General features: G+C 47.5%; 2 protein-coding genes across 2 annotated transcripts; one reads left to right on the forward strand and one right to left on the reverse strand.

The window, feature by feature from the left end:
• The first annotated feature begins 1,075 nt into the window (after positions 1–1,075).
• LOC128721735 (synaptotagmin-4) lies at positions 1,076–8,942 on the forward strand. Its single transcript, XM_053815517.1, has 3 exons — positions 1,076–1,115; positions 6,526–7,207; positions 7,688–8,942. The coding sequence occupies exons 1-3, from the start codon at positions 1,076–1,078 to the stop codon at positions 8,364–8,366; spliced, it is 1,401 nt and encodes a 466-aa protein (XP_053671492.1). The 3' UTR covers positions 8,367–8,942.
• A 1,749-nt stretch (positions 8,943–10,691) lies between these two features.
• On the reverse strand, positions 10,692–11,837 carry LOC128721736 (tRNA-uridine aminocarboxypropyltransferase 2). Its single transcript, XM_053815518.1, has 2 exons — positions 11,584–11,837; positions 10,692–11,508 (listed from the first exon to the last, which is right to left on the reverse strand). The coding sequence occupies exons 1-2, from the start codon at positions 11,679–11,681 to the stop codon at positions 10,803–10,805; spliced, it is 804 nt and encodes a 267-aa protein (XP_053671493.1). The 5' UTR covers positions 11,682–11,837; the 3' UTR covers positions 10,692–10,802.
• Between the last annotated feature and the right edge of the window lie 1,342 nt (positions 11,838–13,179).

Here is a 13,179-nt window from a genome sequence, read left to right on the forward strand (position 1 = left end):
GGAAAGCGTTGAACGGTACTCGGTAATTACGTTCAGGCGTCGAACGCCGTGGTCATGCTTGGATCAATCTCTCTTATTACTATTTGGTAGCCTTTTGGAACGTTCAACATAGTAGCTTGATTTATTTTATTTTATTTCCTTAATTTGTTTGACTAAAAAGAAATAATTTAAAATACATGCTGGGGAGCAAAACAAAAACATAAAAATAGCCATTTTGATTCCCTTGCTGCGGTAGCATCCTGCCTTCCGTTTGAAAAATGCAACGATGACGTTTCGGGTCGCCTTTTTGACAGTTGAGTTTTGGGGTGAAAATTTATGTCGTATTTATGAGCTGCACTTCCACGAAAGGGCGGTTTTCGCTCGCGTTCTCTCGAAACCGTGGGCGCGCGAGCACGCCAGAGAAAAAAGCTGCCAGCAATGAAAACAAGCAACAACCGTAGCGTGAGCTTTAAAAGCTCGCCCAACAGTTGTTGTTACCGTGTGCCGCTCATGATTCACGAGGCGTGAGCAAAGCCCCAATGCGCATGCGCTCCATCCGGTTCCGCTTGCTTTATCGATTTCCCAGCGCCAACGCTCAAGCGCTCACAAACGTACAAGGCAGGAGCTGCGAGTTTGCGGTCATACGCTGTTCGACGGTGGTGTTTGTCTCCTGTGCGCTCGAGCCCCGAGCAACCATCGGTTCCAGAGTGTTCCAAAAGTGCAAAGAAATAGTGCGCATTTGCGTTGCGGTTAGCGGATCCAGCGGAACCCACCGTCTCGACTGGAGATGCCTGCCAACGGGCAGTAGCCACAAGAAGTGATCCATAATCCAGAGCAAACACGGCTCGTTGAACACTGGTGCAAGAAAACGGTCCACGGATACTTTGCGTGGTCTCTACAAAACGCAACCGGGACACATCCACACCAGGCAACCCCATTTCCGGTGAGCGTGTGGGCGTCCGTGCCCTGTTCCCTCTCGTATCTTGTGCGTGAAGAAGAGCGCGTTCGCGGAGTTTGCGAAAATTGTGTAATCCTTGTGCGCGGGTCATCTCGGCAGAAGCGTCACCTCGTCAGAACGGTGGAGTCTGGACTCATCATGGGCGACCACGGCCCGGACATGAACACGCTGGAGACTGGTAATATACGGCTATTCCAAACAATTCGGGCCACACGGCCCACACGGACGGGTTGTGGGTGGTTCGCGCGTCAGCAACGGATTGTGGAGGTGATGGCCCTGTCGGCCCTGTTGAGGACCTACACCTGAACACCCTGCACTCGATGGTGAAGCCAGCTGAACGTTCACCTTCGGGTGTGCTGAATGTTGTGGCAGCAAAACACACAACACAAGAAATGAAAAAAAACGGGAGAGGAAAAGGACATATGCGTTCGGGAGCTGTGTGGGACTAGGGCACACAAACACCCTAGCAAAAATGACCGACATTACGGGGGAAGCGCTCGAAACCCACCCCCAAAGGCAGCGTTTGTCGATGGGAGGTGCCAATGCACCCGACAAAAGGACGCCAGCCGTTTGCGTGTGGTCCGTAGCCTTTGGGGGCAATTTGTTGGAGCCATCGTGGCTGGCTCCTGGACTCCTGCTGCATTACTGGCGAGGTGGTTCCGATGCACCTGTACCTGTGAGTCATGCAAAGTGCAAGGAACTGCAGCCCTCCCGAGAGGGGGTTTCACGTGAAGTAACTCACAGGTAAAACGACGCCATCGATGGGAGGTGGGTGGGTTTTTCATCATCATCGATGGTGAATATCGTATACAAACGAATTAATGCCAAATTATTGTTGATTGCAAGAAGACGTACAAAACAAAGATGGATAGAACACTTTTTTTCCATTGAAACCTAACCTCATTTGCCAGCTGACAAAGTCGATGTTTGGCTTTTGGTGTTCGATTTCACCGTGCTCGTGATGGGGCTTTGGCACGACAGCGACGATCATCTCGGTCAGATTTAATCTTGACCCGGAAAACGTTGGCATCTGCTCAAGGGTTTCGATGGCTTTGCTTAGGTTGAGCTTGTTTTGCTACTATAGCCTGACAAATCGGCGAATGTGCCGCATGTGGTGGATATAATCTCGATTTATGCTTTCTGTGACACAAATTTCGCTTCATACATCCATTTGGCTTGTTTTTGGAGGTACAATTGAATTACGGACAGCGTATCCCGAACCACTTCTCGCTGGTTTGCTGTAATTCTGGCACTCGCGTCAACGTTCCCAGGTGTGCATCATAAAATCGCATTCCGATTGCATGTCACGTTCCAGATGTGGGGCTCGTACGGAATAATCATCCCCGTATCGGGTAAAAACCTCAGCCCACACACGTGCGCGCAATAAGGACAAATACGCTCTCCGTCGTTCCCTTTTCTCGCTTTTCCCGCTGGCCCCAGCCACAAGGAAGTTGGCCACGAAGAAAGTTGGCACCGAACGGCACGTCGACCGTCCCAGGCCCGTTGTTGTGCTGTCGCTGCAAATGCAATTCCCTTCCAAAACGAACGTCTGTTGTTCCGCTGCTTGGTGAAAACTACGCCGTGCTTCTTCGAAGGCATTGCATTGTCCTTGGAATCGCGCCTTACCTCCCACTTTGGGTTGGCGTTTCACGGTGCGCCCCGCCTGGGAGTTTTCCTTGAACTTCGCTTACATCAGTCGCTCCGGTTCTGCATCCTTTCTTACAAGCAGCACACGAGCCGATTTCTGTTCGACTTCAAGGATGAAAGCGTGAGCCTGCAAGATGCTGACGACGCACACAATCGGTGCGTTGTCCATCGCGCAAGGAGCCCAGCTCACGTCAGGAAGCACGTTGCATGGCATGTCGGCATGTCACTCGCAATCTAGCGAAAAGAAAAAGGCACTCGGTTTCCGCGTGGACGTCGCTTTATTAGTATTTCGTTGTTCCTCCGGACAATTGCTCTATTTCAGGCGAACAAGGGCACATCCATTTGTTTGGACCGTGAACCGAGATGGATGGCTGGCGAACATCCGCAATGAAAAAAAAAAACAAGAATTCGCCCGGAAAAACGTCCATAGCGGAGCGAGGTAGGCTTCCGATTGTGAGCTCCGGCCGATGATCTCTCGAGGACGACATTTATGCTGACAGTGAGCAGCAACCTGGACGTTCGTTTCGTGGATGGAAGAATTATTGCTGCCCATTTCTGTCGTCCTTTGGGAGTAAGCCTTCTTGGCTGGCGAATGGCAAAGAATGGCCACTGCGGCATAAATGGAGCACACTTGAGGCGCTTACAGGGCTGGCGCTGACAGGACCTAAATACGCCATCAGTTATTCCTGGGCAAAAAAAAGACACTCGTACAATGCGAGTGAGAAAGAGAGAGAGAGAGAGAGAGAGAGAGAGAGAGAGAAAGAGAGAGAGACGATGTTAAATGGAATGAGACAAAGACGGGTTTGGTGAAATACCTTTTCTAGAAGCGTTCCTTATGAACGTTGAGCGGATCGATTAGTCCTCAGCTGTTGCGAGGCCACCCTATGGATTAGCCCGTGAAAAACGTCCACTAGAGTGGGGAAAAGGCCACCCACTGACCGGTTTGCGTTTGTTTTGGAGTTAACGGCCAAAAGCGACCTTATCGGCAAAAGCAACAAAAAAAAACAACAAAACAAAAACGCTAATGTAAATCGAACCGAGAGGCTGCACTCGACAAAGGCAATCCTTTTTCGGATAATTTATTCCCGCATCTCGTGGCTTGCCCGGGAAAGTGGCCCTTTATGTTGGCCATTTGTCGAGCGAGCCAGGATTATCCAACACACGGGACACAACTACCGTTCGGGTAACAGTTAGTCATCGATAATCCAATTAAGGCTGTGCTTTGCTTGAGCTAGTGCGCCATGCGAGTTCTCAATTTAGCGACACGCCTGGTAAAAGTTTTTGCTTGCGGTTCGAAAAATTCCAAAAGCGAATTTATATCGGAATGTGCCCGCGGCTCGCCTCTGCATCGATTTGTTTTTGGGGGGGCTTTTCCAGCAGGTGTAGCATAAAGGAGGCAATCTTTCTCCCATCCCTGAGGCGAAAAGCACCCATGCTTTGTGGCATCATTGTGGGTTGTCGGGTATTATTTATATCCCCTTTGGATTTCGTGAGGCTCATTCTGTAGAATCTCCACTCGAAAAAGCTGGAGAAGCGCCGTGTTGCGCCTGTACGTGCCGTTTTGGTAGGGTCTCTGTTTTGGCTCCGTTTTCGACGATACTGTTTGCTTGGTTGAATATTGTATATTTTGTCGAAGCAACGAAAAGAATACCAACGCAGCATACGGTGCATTCCGTTTCATTTCCCTCGACCTACGCACCATCCAAAGAAAGCCGGGCGTATTCGCAGAAAAATGGCATTCTCTGCGGCTTCCGAAGAAGAAAAAAAAAGATCGGTTAGATGATTGAATATTTTATAAGTGCGGAATGGCACCGAGACCGGGGATCGGCAGCTAGGGCTCTGCCGATACGCATCTCACCGATAGTCCTTTTGGCTCCCTGTCGCGCTGGGGTTTGAAATGTGAGGGGTGTTTTTTTTACTTTCCACTCGGCGGCGAATGACGCTGATGCCGAGCGATGGAAAATATTTGGTTTTACTCTTTATTGGCCCCACGCCACCGTGGGGCGGATACGGTCATAAAAGCAAAAATTCGATCGTCTGAAATTGTAATGAATCTAGCTCCATTTTATAGTAGAAAAGTAGGCTAAGAATTTTTATTTAAAAACGGTAGTTTTGTTCAAAACTTGGTCGTGGAGGTATGAAAAACCAAAGTCGAACATGTTGCTCAAAACGCTTTTGAAAATTGAAGTAACTGAAGCGTATATACTTAGATAGAGACTTTTGACCAAATATTTACAATAAATATACTCGAATTTAATGGACGAAGCAAACATGCTTTATTTGTTTGAGGCATTTGATGGAGACGCCTGGTGGCGGAAACATTTTAGTTTCCTAAAAATCAAATCATGTGACGGCATTCCTCAAATCATCTAAAAAGATGAAAAACTGCATTCAAAACTTTTGCTTACTTTCAATAAAATACATAACATCAATACAACTCAGTTTTACTCAAAATAATAAAAGAAATAAATATAATACAAGGTAGACAAAACGTATGAAAATGACTAGATTTTTTCAAATTGACTAATGCCCATACAAATATTCTAAATTTAGAATGATGTTTATATATTGTTTAAACAAAAAACAGTCTGATTCGGTAAAAAAATGTCAAAATTCCTAAGAAAATATCGGTGACCACAGTTTGTACCAGGCGGCTCCACCGTGCCTCTGTTGAAACTGATATATGTAATAGCAACGGTACATTTTTTTGTATCCAAAGTTTGCTCCATCCAGGTAGGCTATGCTGGGTTGGCCTAAGAAGGAGAAGTCGTAATATAGTGTTTATACTAGAATGGGCGTTCGCTTTGATTGGATGAAAATTTCGACTGTGGCATGAATCGGGAAAGGAAACAATATCCATCGGGAAATTTTATGGCTCGATAACCTGGCTAATCCACAATCTCTGCATCGGTGGCGCGTAGGTGGTGCTGTTTGAACTAGATTTTGCAGCATCTGCGGTTTCTTGATAAGGATATCTTTGCCTTATCACTCTGCCATATTTAACGAAACGTCTTTCACTGATAGAAATCCAAGATAGAGACATGTTTTGCTACGACAGTTGGGTTTTAGGAAATTATTTCAATCTAATCATTGTTTGTATAGTTCGCTTAGCATTTTTCTAAGGAAGCGAACCTTACAATAAACCGGAAAGACACCGTATGCTACAGAATTAGACAAAGGAAACAATATGAATGCCGTTGCGTAACTTTTCCACAGACCTGTTGCTTAAAATCCGCACAGAAGTGGGTGTAGATTTAACGGCAAGATACTGGGTTCGTTAACAGAAAATTTCCCATCATCCCACGACAAGGATTTGGGATGGATACCGAAAGCCAAGTTTATGATGAAGTTATGTTATGCAATCTAAATTTCATCAGGAATTTGGGGATTACGGGAAATTTCTGCGAAATAAACACTGCGTAATTTTGCTAAACAACCACGGGATGTAATCCAAAGCGTTAGCATTATGGACGCACATTCGAGCGCCAACGATGTACGAATATCCATAAAGCTATTGATGCCGTCAGGACAAAGTACGCCAATTTGAAATAATGCCCACACCGCCACGACCTGGTGGCGTCCATTTTCCGTTACCACCCGGTTTCAATTTGCCTGCCGGTTTGGAAAATCCACCGAAATCGTAATTTTATAGCCCCCGCATATCATTTAGGGGATCTCGTAATGCTTCCCCAGCCAGTCAGCCATCCCGACGAAGAACAATGAAGTGGCGAATTGGGCCCTGCTGGCCCATCGAGCGCACAATGAATTGGCGGCAAGGTTTATGATGCTTCAGGGCCTTTTAGCTCATTTTACGACCGATCGCGGACCACGATGGGAACCACGCAGTCGTGACCTTGCCGGCATCAAACGGAACATTCCCGAGCCACCCTAACCCGTCCGGCCGCAATCCACCCCTCGGGTCGATCACCGCGTTCATCCAGATTATGTTGTGCTTATTTCAGTCGTCCCGGCCGTGTTGGGATTGACGGCAGCCGCCATCTTGGCCGTGACGGCTTGCTTCTGTGCTCGGCGTTTCCGACGGCAGAACAAGAAGGCGGGCCATGAGGCATCCTCGCTGCCCTTCCAGCCGCCTCGACCACCGAAAGCGGTCCGTTCGCCCTCGGGTCAACCACCGCAGTATCTGAAGAAGTCACCATCGCCCACCACCATCAAGCCGCTGCCAGGACATCTTCCAGCGCAGTCCCCAACCGAGCAGGCGTCGGTAGCGGCCACCACAACGACCACGACTACCAGCATCGTCCCGCCGACCAAGTACACCGAGGAGAACGAGCTGATCCCGAAGAATGCCCAGCTGGAACCGAAATCACCCGATGTGTCCGAAATGGGCGATCCTTCCTGCGAGATTGGAGATGGAAGCGAACACGGCAAACTAGGAGCGATCGTGTTCAAGTTGCGCTTCCTGGCCGATAGAAGCGCTCTGGTTGTGTCTGTGGTGCGTTGCCGTGGCTTACCGGGGAAAAACCACGGTTCAGGATCGGCCGAGATGAGCGCCCTTCCGGCAAGTTCGTTGTGCAATGGTAGCGCCAATGGCAAGCAAACGGCCACCGATCCTTACGTGAAGCTGCAGCTCCTACCCGACAAGCAGCACAAGGTTAAGACTCGGTAAGTGTGAATCAACCGACAAAGTCCGTTATCCTGGAAAAAGGGGTTGAACTTTTCGGGAGCTTTTTCGCTTTAAATGTGTCATCCACGCGACCGGCAATGTCAAAGCGGACGCGCGTGACGAGCCAGTAGGCCATGAAAAATGGACGAACCGAACACACGGATGCATGAACTCGCGAGAGGAAGGGCAATAAAACATCGGTCGCAATTTCAGACGAACGTGACGATAAATATAACTTAGATGTAGAAAGTTTTTGCCTCACGGACGGTGCCGTCGTCCGGGAATTGGAAAGTAATCCACTTAGCGCGGGAAAAAAAACCCGGTGTTGGCAGGGCGGGAGAGGGAATTTTTCCTGCCGCCTTGGCCGGTGGGATGTGGACCAGAAATAAGTGCCCTACCTGCCGGAGGCTTGGCAAAGTTCGAAACGAGATTGCTTTATGAGTTTTTCACCGCTTGCTTTTCCCCCCTGCTCGTTTCAGAGTCCTGCGTAACACTCGCAATCCGGTGTACGATGAAGATTTCACTTTCTACGGGTTGACGCTGAACGAGCTCGCTGGCATGTCGCTTCACTTCGTGGTGCTCAGCTTCGACCGGTACAGCCGCGATGACGTGATCGGTGAGGTGGTGTGCCCGCTCAGTGGCATCGACTTGCAGCAGATCGAGAACCAGCAGGTGGCGCTAAGCCGCGAGATTCAACCGCGTAGTCTGAAGATCCGTGCCCAGGGCCGTGGTGAGTTGTTGATCTCGTTGTGCTGGCAACCGGCCGCCGCTCGGTTGACTGTGGTGTTGCTGAAGGCTCGTAACCTACCGCGTATGGATGTGACTGGACTGGCTGATCCGTACGTCAAGATCTACCTGCTGTACAATGGGCAGCGCATTGCCAAAAAGAAAACCCACGTCAAGAAGCGCACGCTCAGCCCGGTGTTTAATGAAAGCTTCGCGTTTGACATACCGAGTACCGAGGGTGCTGGTGCTTCGCTGGATGGCGTTTCGCTGGAGTTGATGCTGCTGGACTGGGACCGAGTGACGAAGAACGAGGTGATTGGGCGTCTGGAGTTGGGAGGACCGCGCAGTAACGGTTCGGCACTTAACCACTGGAAAGAGGTTTGCAACTCACCCCGTCGCCAGATTGCCGATTGGCATAAACTGCGAGAGTAAGCGGGCCATCTTGGGCGGCCATTTTGGGAGATCGGACCGAGTGTGGTTTCGTTTCGTTACTTTTCCTTCTTGATTGCCCCCCCCCCCCACACACACAGACACACGAGAGTGGACGGCCAGTAGGGCCGCTTTGAGGTGTACGAGATGTTTGTAAGGCAACCACCCACTTTTTGACTAATACCCCTAATGAACTGATCATCAGCAAGATAGGCAATTGTAGCGGATAAACTATACTCCAACTACTGAAGAAACTCATAACTCGTATTCATGCACTCGTACCCTTGATAAAGACCGGCCACACTGTAGTGCTCAATGAGCAACCGCTTCCGGATGAGAATCTCATGCACGTTGAAGCTGCAACGGTAGTGCACACTAGTTGCTTCGAGCTTTCGACACGGTTAGTGGTCTTGTATCGATGTTTCGCGCACCTCTAGCACCACCGGTAACAGCAAACAGTAAACAGGTCCGACCGTGTGCGAGTGCAACCCACAATGTCAACGTCTATTAGAGCATCGCCTTCCGTTTCCTGCACAAACAAAAAATCACGTCATTACATCGCTCCACCAACAAAACTCATCCTTAGGAGCTTACGATTAAAAACAAAACGAGGGAGAAATTTGAAAGAGAGGGAGTTATATATACACGAACATACACGAAATTGATCCCTTTACAGTGCACACTTTATCGAGAGAACACTTCTATGACGGCTGCTGCCACGTGCAGGACTCTATTTGGATGACTTTTCGAAGCGTGCCGCATTTTTCCCGCTTTTTCCCTCTCGTTCCTCTCGTAGTAGGGTTTAGAAATTAATCGAGGACGCTGAGGCAAACCTTCGCGAAACAAACCAGCTTACAGAGATGCATTCAGGATGAAGTGCAATATGGCGGTGGCGCAATGTGTGCGTTTGACCCTGGTTATGTAGGCTTTCGCGCGATAGGAACAACAGGAAGCTCTGGGCAGGGCAATCACACGGTCTGCTGCGACGTGCACGATTCGGATGATGCTAAATTTGGTACACCATATTTACTCTACCGTAGACGCAAAAAAGCAACATGAATGCAAACAAGTATTTAACAACAAATCCATATTATCGTGGCTAGGCGATGGCAATAGCGCGTATATTTAGCAGTAGGACATATACCATAGGCATTACCAGTACCGTACGAAGGTTCTTTATGAAAGGGCCAAAGGAGGACACCATTAGCGTAGGGAGTAAGGACGGCGCCCTAACTGAGCCCACAATTTGTGGTTTCGTCCTTGGAGAAGTGGCGATCGAAGGAAAATGAATGTGGTTTAAGTTAGTGTGACTGGGTTGATTTATCTGAGGTAACAGGTTTTGAAAATCTCACGCAAGTTATTGATGCGTTCCACGTACGACGATATTTTGCCTTCTTATTAGGTTACCGGCCGCCAGTGCGTTGCCTTTTGATTAAGTTCCCGGCCAGACGGGCGGGCTCACACCATTGTATATAGTTCTGCTGTCGCATACGTGACGGTGCCTGCGTTCTTTTGCGAACGTTTATGTTACGGATTATCTTTTCTATATTCCACACATGCGTACAAATTTCGGTAATCAAACAACGTAGAGTATGCTGTGAATAAATAGTGCATTAGTGATTTGTTTTTATCTATGGATGTAGCTTTTCTAACGAATGCCGTTAGCCGGTTCAGTTGCTGGATAAGGAGTGTGGTGCGTTTTGAGTATAGATAACGTACGCACAGCAGGAAGCTGCAAGGATAACGAGATGGTGGAGTGTTGTTACTGTGCATTTCATATTTTGGTTGTATTTTCTACCGTAGATTTACGTTGTTGCGCTCAGTTTAATGATGAATGAATTCGTAAGGATGAGAATCAACTTAACTTCTAAGCAGTATCTGGTGGAAAAGATCAATCATCTGTTGGAATTTTGCTAATACCTACTACAACGGCGAACGGGATATATCAACTTCAATTCGATTACAGCCTCATTTCACGCAAAACAACGCATATACCCCAACATTACACTTGCTGTATTGATAGTGTGAAGCATTTCTGAGCGATGCATAATCCTAGCCATGTTAGATCAAAAGAAAACCCGGCTGCAGTGTATGTGCTACATTCCCGGTTAACCGGTTGTTATATCTTTGTAATAGACTGCGTGATTTGCTTCGTTACCCCTCGGGTTTGCCAGGAAAAAGAGAGTCTATCTCATACAAAATATATTGCATTACACCAGGAGACGAGTTTCAGGAGAACTATAGCAGGCAACCTAGTATTAGAGAGCGTAACTGCAAGGCAGACAGAAGGAGATGGTCATCGATAATTCTGCTGTGTAAATGTATATATACACATAATAAAGCTATGCTCTATTTTATGTTACGAAATCAGTACAATATAAAGTGGTATAATAAAAACACTAAAAGGTAAAACCGCCGCAGACTCTCTCGCGTGTCACACTACGTTCCTTGTGTATCCTCGGATTCAGCTTCGCAGTCAGGCGTGTCCTCTTTTAAATATTCGGCTCGCCGCAGCAACCGATTCAATCTCCGCCCGATGAGCTTGGGGTACTGGTTGTGGCGAATGAGAAACTCTTTCGATTGATGCGTGACGGCCCCGTTTGCTAGTTGGAATTGGCACAACACGTGGAGCGGCTGTAGCAGTTGCTCTCGGTACCGTTCGTCCCGTTCGAGGATGCTGAGGGCTTCGATGGCTGTTTCCAGAGTGCTAAGGCATCCCTCGGTTGGCTGCGTCCGGATAATGTAGCTGCTTGTACCGGACGATACAAGCTTCACTTGCCGCATGCCGTGCAAAACGCTGGAGCTACTGTAGATGGCTTTCGCCTGAGGCCACGTACCATCGATTAAAATCAAGTTGTATGGGCCCTCGCTAGGGTCGATTTGCTCGATTGGAACGGATTCTGCGCTAGGATAGAGAAGCAGCGATCGCTTGTCGGCGAGGATGGATTCCAGCTCCTGATCGTGACGTGGAAACTTTTTGCCCTTATAAATGAGACATTTTCCGGGAGTGAGTCCCACCGACAGCATTGGCGCCGTACGCAGAGAGCGCTTTTCTTCCGCAGGGTGCTGCAGAAGGACAATGCGACCACTAGGATCAAGTGGCACCGGTGGTAGAGCTGAGCACCAGCAAACCGCCGCGGGTCGACTGAGGATTCAAATGCGATACCGTTATTTTTGCTCACAAGACTGCCTAGATTTTCTTGTACATATGACCACTTACCAGCAATTGGAACACATAGGCCTCATCTTGGGTGGATCAGCGGGAATGTTGGCTAAGTCTTCCCAAGCGGAGGACTCTAAAAGCACCATTTCGCCCATTTGCCACAACTTTCACGTCGTTAACTATTTGAACTGCTAGGATGCCGGTGGTCTAAGTTGAATATTTATGAGCGTTTTATGTTCCATTCGTGTTCTATCTAAACAGTAATCAACAACAAGGATATGGTTAGAATTATTTTAAACATAAACTCGCAGCATTTCGTTCATGAAATGCAGATCATAACATTCGCACGTTTTGACAACAAGAAATGTCAGATTCAAATGTCAATGGGCTTGAAAGCGTGATACTCAATGCAGTTTGATTTTGCGAAACTTTTATTTCAATCGATAATAAAATGGCAACTAGCATTTTATGTGCTCATTCAATTATTGGAAAAGCATATCGGGCCTGTCTAAAAAAAAATAGTGCAAAATTATAGACCATAAAGAGTCGAAATGCTTTATGGTATGTAAACCTTGACCTGATGGCAACAATCGATCTAGCGCATCATGAATCGATGAACGCGCTAGGAATCGACCAACGCACGTGCGTTTGAATTGTAATTCGTGGTTGAAATTCAAAAAAGCATGTTGATTTTGACAATTTTAAATAAATGCAATCTAGTCTTCATGGTTTCTTTCAAATGGACAAAACAATTCGAAACTCCACCACTCAAAAGCACTCAAAATAGTGTAAGTCAACATGAAGCCACACTGGCTGTTCGATGAATGAAATAAAACACCTGGTTGAGTAATTTACATACATTTATAAGAGGTTTATTTTTTATTTGATTTTTGAAATAGTTTCATAGCTTTGTGTTTGTGGGTTTGTGGAGATGTACAGATACAATAATACAAATAAAAAATATTTTACGATTCCTCGCCGATCCACCACGTCCGGGACGGGCTGACGGCACCATTTTCCACCGCTCCTTGCAATGCTCTGACGATCGCCATAAAAGAACGCCAGAACACGCGCGTGGGTTTTGCGACGGTTGTCTTCCGGTTGCGACAACGACTCATGCCCTCTACAACGCCCTGCAGCATATTTGCTACATTTTATTTTAGTTTCTGAATTCAGTTACTTAAGTTACGGTTTCATTATTACTAGACGTGTGTCGCCTATGCTTAGGTCCATCGAAATTCAACGGGGTTCTGCTTAGTAAGTTGTATCTGTTCCATTACTTATAGTTAGTAGTAGCCTTCCCTCTCGTTTCGTTGCTTCCGCTCAGCTACGGCCCGCAACGTTCTCCGAGCGCTGCCTCGTGAGCCAATCCACCATGCAGGCGGCCCATTTACATTGTAATCGTAGTTAATTTGTCTCCTTTTTGTTTGTCAAATTGCCGTTAAAGTACGAACGTAGTTAGATGCTGGAAAACGTCAATTCTCCTTCAAGCGCCCGTTGCGCGGCGTACATCCATTTACACTTAGAGTCTCATATTCACCAACATATGAGGAACTTTGTTTCATGCAAGCCTTACGTACTACAATATTCGCATCCCCTCGTCTGCTAGGGTTTTTCCTCCACGTCCTTCTCTAACGAAAACGAAAGCTATCC

The sequence above is a fragment of the Anopheles nili genome, chromosome 2 (assembly GCF_943737925.1).
Source record: "Anopheles nili chromosome 2, idAnoNiliSN_F5_01, whole genome shotgun sequence".
Classification (NCBI taxonomy): domain Eukaryota; kingdom Metazoa; phylum Arthropoda; class Insecta; order Diptera; family Culicidae; genus Anopheles; species Anopheles nili.